General features: G+C 40.0%; 2 protein-coding genes across 3 annotated transcripts; both read left to right on the forward strand.

Moving 5' to 3' along the window:
- The first annotated feature begins 4,902 nt into the window (after nt 1–4,902).
- On the forward strand, nt 4,903–8,876 carry atp5po (ATP synthase peripheral stalk subunit OSCP). The gene is made up of 7 exons (XM_005921204.3): nt 4,903–5,018; nt 5,292–5,342; nt 5,427–5,537; nt 5,821–5,950; nt 7,636–7,748; nt 7,923–8,009; nt 8,622–8,876. Exons 1-7 carry the CDS (start codon nt 4,992–4,994, stop codon nt 8,730–8,732), a joined length of 630 nt encoding a protein of 209 aa, XP_005921266.1. The 5' UTR covers nt 4,903–4,991; the 3' UTR covers nt 8,733–8,876.
- A 298-nt stretch (nt 8,877–9,174) lies between these two features.
- Nucleotides 9,175–11,153, forward strand: si:ch1073-44g3.1 (UPF0461 protein C5orf24 homolog). 2 transcript variants are annotated; one of them, XM_042212953.1, is made up of 2 exons: nt 9,175–9,440; nt 9,709–11,153. In XM_042212953.1, the coding sequence occupies exon 2, from the start codon at nt 9,712–9,714 to the stop codon at nt 10,429–10,431; it is 720 nt and encodes a 239-aa protein (XP_042068887.1). In that variant the 5' UTR covers nt 9,175–9,440; nt 9,709–9,711; the 3' UTR covers nt 10,432–11,153. The 2 variants fall into 2 exon arrangements, with proteins under 2 accessions (XP_042068887.1, XP_042068885.1); XM_042212951.1 differs by having other exon boundaries at nt 9,199–9,440; nt 9,604–11,153.
- The last annotated feature ends 100 nt before the right edge of the window (nt 11,154–11,253 follow it).

Raw genomic sequence — 11,253 nt, forward strand, 5'->3', positions numbered from 1 at the left:
GTAACTTGAAGTAACTGAGTTACTTTTGATAGAAGTAACTAGTAATGTAACTAAGTTACTAATTTAAAGTAACTTACCCAACACTGCTTATTGAATGTTTTGGACTGTGTTTAGCATAATATTAATTAGCCATTAATTGGGAGAGGTGTATTGTTGATTTGTCTGCTATTGTCAGTGTATGATGAATTATAATGGCTGTTTGTTGACCATTTGCATACTCTTGCTGAGGGAGTGCTCGCCCAGGGCACCAAACAGGCCACGAACGCCCCTGTGTGCAGGTGTTACATTCTGTATGTGTTATTTATGGTTATAATACGTCAAATGCTATAAGTATGCACATTTCATATAAACATAGTCTGTGACTTTCTTTAGCCCATATTTCAGTTACATAAAAATTTTTATTTTGATTTTATGCACTGTATAGCATATATAATAACTAAGCATAAGTATAAAATCCAGAAGCTACACAAAATGAGGTGGATCAGTTAGAAATACAAGTTTAACTTTTCACACTCTTTTTATTAAATAATCAAAATCTTATATGCTTTAATTTATACAAGATGTCAGAAATCCCCACTGCCATGAAGACTTGTTTGTTTGTTTTTTCTTTTACCAAAAATTTACTGGGTTAACCCTCTGGGGTCCAGGGTATAATTAGTCGTTTTTTATTATTTGTGATTTTACCTCTATATTTCAACTGTTTATCTTGCCTTGTTTGGTATCATGCTTTTCGGCACAATCTCGCATGTCTAAATAAATGTAAAGTTATTTTTTCATTTTAACATACTGTATTAACACAACTGATTTAAAATGACACAAAAACCCCATAGAATCCAAGTAGGAAAACATTTTGGGGGTTTTTGCAGACAGTAAAGTTTGCAAAAAAAATACCCCAAAATGCAGCCAATGGCTGAGCCATTTTTGTACAAAAGTTTAAAACCACTACTAAAACTAAAATTAAAGAACAATAGGGTATCACAATAAGATGTGACAAATTATTTGTGCTACTCCAAAAAATGCTTTGTTTCCAGCACAAGACAGAGGAGCACATCCAGCTGGAGACACGTTGCAGTCTACCTTTGGTGGCCTCTGTCGCATTCACTAGTGCCCTCATTGTTTTACACACAAAGCAAAACTACACACCAAACATGCCAAATGTCACAAATCTCTCACATCTCAAAGCTCGCTATGGATATTACTGTCTCTCTCTCACTCACTCTCTCTTGCCACTGTTAGTCCCAAAACCTGTTCCCTGTTCCTAATCAACCGAATGCTGATTGGTCAACATGGTACATTGGTGCATTGATGCACAACAGGAAAGGGGTTGCATTTTTGTCTTGTTTTTTGTGTTTTGCTTGCAAACAGATAATGCTTGCAAGCGGTGTTCTTAGAAATCACAGTTTTTACCATTTCCTCCTGCACTAAATGTAGTATTCAGAAAAAAGCATCACATGTGATGACCCTGGTTTTCTGTGGCCTATCAACACATATAGTTTGAAGTCCATTCAATTTCAACACAAGTTGAAATGGAGACTCAGCGTGGCTGCGTCTTGTTGCTCTGTCATCTTTAATCAGTCATGTGATTTGGACACGCCTGCACATCCATCGACCTGAGAGGGTTAATAAAACTCACCTTCATTCTTACGTTCATTTTTAATTGGTGGGGAGGGGATAACACTATGCCATATATTCAGTTTTATAATGTATATTCAATGTTCATTGTAGCTAGGCTCAAAGTGGTAATGCTATTTTATTTTAATAAACAACATTGTTATTGCAAGAGATTATTTTATGGTGGTAACTTCCACCCCATGCCACCACAGTAGGTCTGCCCCTGCTCCCGTCAAATAACTGCGCAAACCACCATGTCAAAAACATGCAGTGATTTATTGAAATGTGCAAAAAGTGTTTTGGATCATTGTCATGTTGAAAAATTAAGTTGTTGCCAGTCAGCTGCTTTCCAGATGTTATTGCATTGTGGATCAAAATCTGAAGGTACTTTTCTGCATTCATAACTCCATCAGTTTTGTCAAAGATAAGAAACACGGGCTGAAATACACCTCTAAACCGTAGAAGAGCCTCCATAGTTTTAGAGATGGCTGTAGACACTCACTGTTGAACCTCTCTCTCTGACCTCCTCTGTACATACTGATTTGAACCAAAAGTTTCAGATTTGGATTCATCACTCAATCAGACCTGTTGCCACCGAGTTTCAATCCAGTTCTTGTATAATGTGACATAGCTCATCCCTTTTCCCTGTATCCCTTACTGAAGAATGGCTACTTGACAGCCATCCTTCTAATGAAATCATTTCAGAATCAGAATCAGAAAGGGTTTTATTGCCAAATGTTGAGCAGGTTTACAACATTAGGAAATTGCTGCGGTGCTTCAGTGCAAACATACTGTCATAAATTACGCTAAAATAGACATGAAAATAAAAATAAGAATAAGAATTAAAAGTGCTAAGTAGATAGATATATACATGATATATACATGAGTGCAGGTGGTGATCAGTGCCAAACATGGAATGATGCAGTGAACACAGCGTAGGGTCATGTGTTAGTGGTGGGAACAGTCATACGGTTATTGTTCATGTGTCCAACAGCAGAGGGGAAGAAACTGTTCTTATGGCGAGAGGTTCTGGTGCGAATGGACCGGAGCCTCCTGCCTGAGGGGAGCAGGTCAAACAGACTGTGTCCAGGGTGAGAAGGGTCAGCTGAGATCCGAGCTGCACGCCCCAGTGTCCTGGAGGTGTACAGGTCCTGCAGAGATGGGAGTCTGCAGCCAATCACCTTCTCAGCAGAGCGCACAACACGCTGCAGTCTCTGTTTGTCCCTGATAGTGGCTCCAGCGTACCACACGGTGATGGAGGAGGTGAGGATGGACTCGATGATTGCAGTGTAGAATTGCATCATCGTCCGTGTTGGCAGGTTGAATTTCTTCAGCTGCCTCAGGAAGTACATCCTCTGCTGGGCTTTCTTAATGACGGAGGTGATGGTGGGCTCCCACTTCAGGTCCTGGGTTGTTGTGGCTGCACCAGGACACCAGACGTTCAACCTCCCTCCTGTAGGCAGACTCATCCCCGTCCGAGATGAGTCCAATAACGGTGGTGTCATCTGCAAACTTGATTAGCTTGACAGACTGGTGGGTGGAGGTGCAGCAGTTGGTGTACAGGGAGAAGAGCAGAGGAGAAAGAACACAGCCCTGAGGGGAGCCGGTGCTGATGGTCCGGGAGTCCGAGACATTCTTTCCCAGCCTCACATGCTGCTTCCTGTCCGTCAGGAAGTCAGTGATCCACCGGCAGATGGGATCAGGCACATTCATCTGGGAAAGCTTGCCTCGGAGATGGTCTGGAAGGATGGTGTTGAAGGCAGAGCTGAAGTCCACAAACAGGATCCTGGCGTAGGTTCCTGGGGAGTCCAGATGCTGCAGGATGAAGTGTAGGGCCATGTTGATGGCGTCATCTACAGACCTGTTGGCTCTGTATGCAAACTGCAGGGGGTCCAAGAGGGGGGCCGTGAGGGTCTGAGGGTCGTGAGGCTTCAGTGAACAGTATGTATATAGGACTAGATGCATCTCTCCAGTCAGGTGTCAGATCAGGTAGATAGTTTATTAAGCTTCCCACTTCTTTTTGTCTTCCACTTGTCTGGTTTCCTTAGATTTTTAAGGACACCATCCCAAGATATGCTTTTTTGGTAATCACCTAATTGGTGCAAAAATGCTATTTTAACTCTATCAAACTGTGTTAACTTTGGCTAAACACACAATTTAAAATTGGTTCTCTGGTAAGTTCTCTGTTATGTTTAGACACAACACTGGTTCATTCCTTGAGTTAGGTGCCTTTTTATGCTTGAATGATTCATATTTTTATTTCTTAACTACCTTAACAAACATCTTGCTTCTTCAGAAAATGTCCAGATTCAAGTCAAGGACTGAAAATGAGCGAAAAAGCAGCCAATGTACAAAGAAAAACTTTCAAAGTCCTCCAGTTAGCCTGGAGAACTACTGTTCAACAATGTTTTAAAACTTAATAAGAAGTTTACAAGTCTGGCTTCTTTGGAGAAAAACATAAATAAATGAGGGGTGACTCCATACTTTTCCCCCGGTACTAAATATTTTACATTTTAACCAGAAAAACAAAAATGAATAAACTGCTTTTTTAGTCTTTCTTAAAAGAAAAGCAAGAAGGTAGCGGGACACAAAAGGAATTATCCATGCAGCATTTTAGCATATAGAGTCAACTTGTTTAAATGTTAAAATTAAAATAGCTTCATAGGACTCATATAATGCATTCACTAATTAATGAGAAATAACTAAACTCACAAAGTATGCTTTAAAATGTAAAACTAGCAGCTCCCTGTCTCACTGTTTTTGTGTTCCAGTTAGTTGTTAGACTTTCTAAGTAATTTCCTCTTCCTTTAGTCACGCAGCTAAATCTGGGGCAAAAAAAGTGAAGCAGTGAAACAACTGCAGTTTATTAAATGACCACTTGAGGTTGTTTCCAAATGTCAGTCAATGTCCATATACTCCCAACCATAATTTATAAAATAAACATCATGTTGTTTTCAACAATCTAATGCAGCTGTTTTTAGAGGTAGACAAAGTGGGTGGTTCTATGGTGGCTTTGTCCATCTTTAATGTACAGTCTCTGGTTTTAGCCTGTTAATGTGACCAGACATATCCGAAACAAGTATTTTGTTGTTTGCTATTGCCTACTTTAATCTTAAGAGAATGCTATATTTCACCTAATACTCAAAAAAGACTTCCTCGATGGTATATACATTTACTATAGCTTAAAATATTAATTACTACACATAATATAAACAAACAAAATAAAACAAACTTGTTTAATTCCGTAACAGCTTCTTGTTTTGGGGACTCTTATTCACGATGAACTGCACCGGAAGAACTACATTACCCACAGCAAGACGCCTTCCTCTAAAGCACACATGCGCAGTCGGTCGTTCTACTCTGGACAGCTGTAGGAGAAAATGGCAGCATTCATGCTAGGACAGCAGGTATGACATTCAGTTATCTCTTTTAAATTTTAACCTTTATAATAGGGCTCAGTTTTGTTTTCATATCTTCCAAAACTTCTTTGGTGAGTTTTATTAATTATGCTGAGCAGAAATGAGCGCTGAACTTTCAAAAAGAATTCACACGAGGCATTTCACTTGAATGACTGCTAACGTGTTAGCCAACCAGCTAACTGAGTTAAACGTAAACGGTGCAAAGCGGGCTAATAATTCACCAGCTCAGGCTTTAATTTTCATACAAATATTATTTTGCAGGCACGCCAGTTCAGCACGTCTGTGATCAGACCTGCAGCCAAACTGGTTAGGGTGAGTGACGTGCAGTGCAATAACCTTCTTCAGTAATTTGTGACAGGGTGTTAAGGTACCTTATCCCTGTAAATGTCCTTGTAGCCTCCCATCCAGGTGTATGGAGTGGAGGGCCGTTATGCCACTGCTCTGTTCTCAGCTGCCAGTAAGCAGAACAAACTGGACCAAGTGGAGCAGGAGCTGGGAAAAGTGTCTGTAAGTCAACAAAAAAGGAAACTATTTTTAATGTTGCTGCCACTGAATGATGAAAATGATGCTTTACTTAATATTTGATCACAGGGTTATGTGCATATTACTGTGATATATTTAAATAACATTGCAGGATGTTTAAATATATTGTTTGTTTGGTTTTTAATTAATGATGAGATTAGTGACCTGATTATTAAATATTGATAATCCAAGCAGTTTCGGTACCATCTACCTTTCGTCTAATACTTACTTACTTTTTTTTTTTTTTTGCTGTTACATTATTTTTCAGGCCCTGATAAAGGACCCTAAAATGAACAGTGTTGTAATGAATCCTCATGTGAAGCGCAGCCTCAAGCAGAAGACCTTCAACGATGCCCTTGCAAAGGCCAAGGTTTCACCCATCACTGTCAACCTCATCAGTGAGTGATCACAGACCCGTGTTACTGCTGGGACCCCTGTGTCATTAATCGTGTGTGTTTGTGGTGTGGTGTGTACACATGCAATACATTTGAACCTAGTTTTGTTACATTTTCAAAGACAACAGTCGACTAGCACGTTCCAGATATGATGTTACCAAGGTCGCAAAGTAAGGAACATGCTGTTGCAAGTAGTCGTGTGATGGTTGCAGCACTTATACATGCAGGTCCTTGAGATTTCACATGGTTCATTATTCTTAATGCCCAATTGGGCATATTTGGTTTGAATATTGTTTAGGAACCTCTTTCTGATCAAAACATAAAGAAAGCCATCTTGTTAAGCTTAGTATCGGTCTGAAGCCTAAAGGGTGTTTTCTTTGCATAGCTCTATTCGACCCTATTTGAACACTCTAACAAGGCTTCCTTACTACAATCCTCATTCGTACATTAATTCAGTTGCATATTACAGATCTGCTGTTGCAACCCCCTTGGAGAAAAAACAGAGCAGCTAGAAGTATGTTGATTATAAGAAAATAACATGTATATGAAAATACTTTGACACAACAGCCATAAGGTTTGGACCACATTCACAAGCTGTGTTTTATGGGGTCTACGGACCAGGTGCTCTTGAACATTCCTAGATCCAGGCTTAAAAGAGAAGAGGCAACAGAACCTTTTCAGGTGCAGCTCCTAATCTGTGAAACAATCTACCTTTTCACATAAGAGCTGCCCAGACGCTCCATCATTTTAAAACGCTGATGAAAAAGAAACTGGTTATTCTCACTGGTTTACAGTCTAAGTTGAGCAGGTTTTCCCAGGTTTTTATTGTGCAAATTTTATTCTGTATTCCTATTTACTTATATCACAGTTTGATTATTTTTTTCCTCCTTTAATCAAGGTTTATGGTTGTATTGTGTATTTTGGTGTATGTTTGTTGTTGATTTTGTGACTATTATGTCTATGTTGCATAGCCTGTACAGCACTTATTCAATTGAGGCTACGTCCACACTAATGCGTTTTCATTTGAAAATGCTTTTTCTCTGTTTTGTCCTCCCGTCCACACTGGGACGGCGCTTTCCCAAGGGAAAACGCATACATTTCAAAACGGAGCTGTCCCGTCGCAGTGTGGACATTCGAAAACGCAGACTTTCTAAAATGATGATGCATTTTAGTCATGTGATGCAGTCATGTGACCAATTAAACAAAGATAGCGGAGGGCATTATACAGCAGTTGTTTTGATTGCTCTCAATTTTGACAGCCCTAAAAAAGATTAATATCAGTTTGTACATGCTCCAGATAGCTTTTCTTCAAATTCTTTAATCCTCACTTGCTTTTGCGCATGCGCAGGACTGGAACTTAAGCGTTTTTGGCCGTTTCAACGTGGACACACAACTCTGTGAAAACGACTGAAGACGCTAGTGTGGCTGCGGAGCGTTTATAGACGAAAACGCCGTTTTCATATCTATCCGGGCTAGTGTGGACGTAGCCTGAGTTGTGTTGATGTGCTATAGATGTAAACTTTGATTTGATTAGGGGTAAATGAGTGTTACTAGGAAGAACTTGGCAAAATCCCACACTGTTTACTTTAAACTGATGTAATACAAAAGCTACACTTTGCTCTGAGCAGATAGAAAAGTGGAGAATCTTGCTCAAACATGTATTGTCTTTTTTTTTTCTCCCTCTTTAGATGTTTTGGCTGACAATGGTCGTCTCACTTTAACTGGGGATGTTATTAACGCTTTCAGCAAGATGATGAGTGCACACCGTGGAGAGGTGATCTGCTCCGTCACTACTGCGCAGGTATGAAATGGGTGTATATGCAAGATATGTTCATACATTATTTTTTTCAGATACTGAAAACGGGTCACATCACTTAAGCAATATTTGCTGCTGTATATATCATTTATTTTATCAATTGCAGTATTATTGATTTAGACATATTGTACCTTCATAATGAATGTTTATCCATTGCAGCCTTTGGATGAAGCTAATCTCTCTGAGCTGAAAGTAGCTCTTAAAGGCTTTCTTCAGAAGGGTGAGACTATCAAGCTGGAAACAAAGGTACAACTCTAATGCACAGTCCCAGAAATCTGTACATAACCATCTTGCTGATGAATTTTTATCTTCAGGGGAAAACTCTTTTTGTGCATTAGTCAATTCTAAGATGTGGAGTTAATTTTCTTGCATAACATGTCTTATCTCAGACTGGTGAGATAATGTTTAAGCACACAAATGTAACAATTTGTATAATTTACATAGTGAAGCAAATATTTTCTGGAAACTTGCATTAAAGAAATACGAATTTAAAAATGTACATAATCAACTAGAGGAGTTTGTATTATGATTGGCTGTAAGATGAACATTTAAATAGTGAATTCCAGGAAATGGAAAAGCATCTAACATCTTTTTTCCCCGCAAGGCTGAGATGTTGACAAGCTAAAATGTTCATAGATTAACAACCAATGTCCATTGTGTCCTCTGCAAAAGCCTTTAATTGTATATCAAAGAGATTTTAAACGCGGCTCAATCCACTATTTTAATCCCCCCCCCCCCAAAAAAAAAAAAAAACCAATAAAAAAAAAATGGAAACTTGTGAAACAAGAAATCATTGTCTTGTAAGGGGAAGTCTCGTGTTCATATGTGTTGGCTAACAATCGACCTGTCTCTTCACAGTCGGATCCTTCCATCCTGGGGGGCATGATCGTCAGCATTGGAGACAAGTATGTGGACATGTCCACCAAAACAAAGATCCAGAAGCTGACCAAGCTCATCAAGGAAACTTAGTCCTGTGGACTTAATTTTGCAAAGACGACCATTGGCGAAGGGGAAACTTTAAAAATTGTAGATTTTGACCTGTTCCAGCACTGTTGTTGCCCTATAAATCCAGTGTTTGTGCTTAAAATGTTAATAAAAACTAAAAAAAATTGATTGCTGATGTTTGTTGTCTTTGTAAAGCACATATGCACAGCTTCCATTATACTGACCAGTGATCTCATGGCCAGATTAGTTGATACATTGTCATTACTACATTTTAATAAATGTACAGTTGGTTCAAGACAGTGTGTCAGTTACATAGTTACCGCTGTGCTGTTGATACAATTATGGTTCCATGGCTACCACAGTTCCATGCTTCACTACTAGATACATTTTTGATACTTTTCCGATTCTACAGAAACCCATTACGTCACACGGATCAGTCCCTACGTTTCTTGAACGCTTTTATTGCGCATGCGCAGTTGTCTGCTGGTTAAATTTTTTTTTCCTTTTCTTTTTTTTTTCTGGGTGAAAATGGCTGCCACTCTCATCCAAACCTCTGCGTAGAGGATTAACTGAGCGTTGAAATATGCAGCAGACCCGCTTCGAGACAACACTCGCAGACGCCAGGGCGTAGTTTGTGCAGTGCCTTCACAAAGATGTTGTGGCCGTCAGGGAGAGGAAGCGTAGACGAGTCGAAATTAACCCTTTCCACTCCAACGTCCACCAACAAATGAGGTACGAACTGTTCATCTTTCGCTCTTTGAGTAGTTCGGCGATCTAGTAATCCAGTAATCATTTAAATATATTGTTATGCATGCCGTGCATTTTTGCAAACTATGACTCTGTTTGAACATGTTTATTTCGGACATCACTTATCTTTGTTTGTTTTGTGTTGCAGTGCTAAAAAGGCCTGTTTGAGCCACTAGAAGTCAGCTACTAAAAACTGGATTGTCAGTAAAACACGTGGCTTTTCTAGCTCATGTATTTCTATGTACCCCAACAGAAAATGATGCACCAAGTGACCACCAGCAGCAGTGACTATTGCATGAGTGCACTAACAGAGGACTGTCATCCAGGCAGCCACTTTGATTTATGTAGTACACAGTCCAACAAATTCTACCCCTCTCCGACAAACCCTGGTTTGCAGCTGTCCCTCGCCGGCCTTGCCCCTTTGCCACAGGGCATGCACAAAGCCATGGCATGCCAGTTACAAGACACCCAGAATGACTTCCAGCCACAGGCTGTGAGAATCAGAGCCGGTGAAGCTCTAGGGCCTGAGGGCTCTAAGAAAAAGAAGGGCACAGCGAAGTCAGGGCGGAGAGGGAGGCCATCGGGGACCACAAAGTCAGCTGGGTACCGTACAAGTACTGGGCGTCCACTTGGGACAACTAGAGCAGCCGGTTTCAAGACAAGCCCAGGTAGGCCCCTTGGAACCACCAAAGCTGCAGGATATAAGGTGAGCCCTGGGAGACCGCCTGGCAGCATCAAGAGCCTCACTCGCCTCAAGAAGCTAGAATTCGGATGTGACGGCACCAGCAAGCTGGACTTTAGCAACTGCAGTGCTCCCAAGAAGCTGGACTTCACTAGCTGTGATGTTTCATCTTTTCCATACACCATGATGGAGAAAAGAGAACTTTGTGAGCACGGTAGCAATAAAGTGGATGAAACTACAGAGATAAATTCTGCAGCTGCTTCCCCAGTGTTTGAAAAACATTTGGTTGCATGAAGAAGAGGACTAGAAGGAATTGTGGCATTTCATGTATGCTGGGAGAAAAAGTTGTTTGTTTTATCATTTACAGTGGTTCTAAGTTTTCATTGTACAGTGATTGGCATTCTCATCATCCTTTCCTAATAAACAGCTGAATCACAAATATGTTGCTCCAGTGTGGCAGAGGTGCATGCACATGAAATGACACCAGTCAGTATAGTTAGTGGTTCAGACCTCAGTAACCCTGATGTATTCCTCTGAATTGTGACATGTTCTCTTACTCTGTTCTAAGACATGAATATGTTTGTTTGTGTGACATTTTCTACATGCATATACATTTTAGAACAAAAAAAATTTAATGAAACCAAATCTTTCCCGAGCATAAATATGTAACCATGTAGTCGTCCTTTGTGTTTTGTCTGCTTGTCTATTATGTGGTTTATTTTGTGATACAATTCAGGAAAGCAGGAGCCCTGCGGTATGTTTTTATTGACTCAAACTGGTAAAGCTTAAAGCATAATACCCCCTTTGTTTCTGCACTTTGTAAATATAGTTTGCATCATGTATTGTAACAGCCTGTTTCCATATCCACAGTCACTCGATAAGCACTCCCACTTGTGCATGTATGTTAGACTGATCAGTAGAGGGGGAAACGACTAATGCTTTGTGGCATATGTAATAATAATAATGATTTCCTGTATGTGAAGCCAAAATAAAAGAAAGAAATCGTCTTTTTCACAGTTTCCTGTCACTTGTAATTCTTGCTCTGGACACAAGGGGGCTTGAGTCCTGTGACATGACACTCACTTTATCATAATACCTTTATTTACACCTTGTTAG

This window comes from Haplochromis burtoni, unplaced genomic scaffold (assembly GCF_018398535.1).
Source record: "Haplochromis burtoni strain Fernald_Lab_line unplaced genomic scaffold, NCSU_Asbu1 Contig_10, whole genome shotgun sequence".
In the NCBI taxonomy this organism is placed as follows: Eukaryota; Metazoa; Chordata; class Actinopteri; order Cichliformes; family Cichlidae; genus Haplochromis; species Haplochromis burtoni.

Coding starts and splice junctions, on each gene's coding strand:
- atp5po (XM_005921204.3), top strand. CDS start 4,992: ATGGCAGCATTCATGCTAGGACAGCAG. Junction 5,951..7,635: donor CATCACTGTCAACCTCATCA/GTGAGTGATCAC, acceptor CTCCCTCTTTAG/ATGTTTTGGCTGACAATGGT. Junction 7,749..7,922: donor GCTCCGTCACTACTGCGCAG/GTATGAAATGGG, acceptor TATCCATTGCAG/CCTTTGGATGAAGCTAATCT.
- si:ch1073-44g3.1 (XM_042212951.1), top strand. CDS start 9,685: ATGTATTTCTATGTACCCCAACAGAAAATGATGCACCAAGTGACCACC.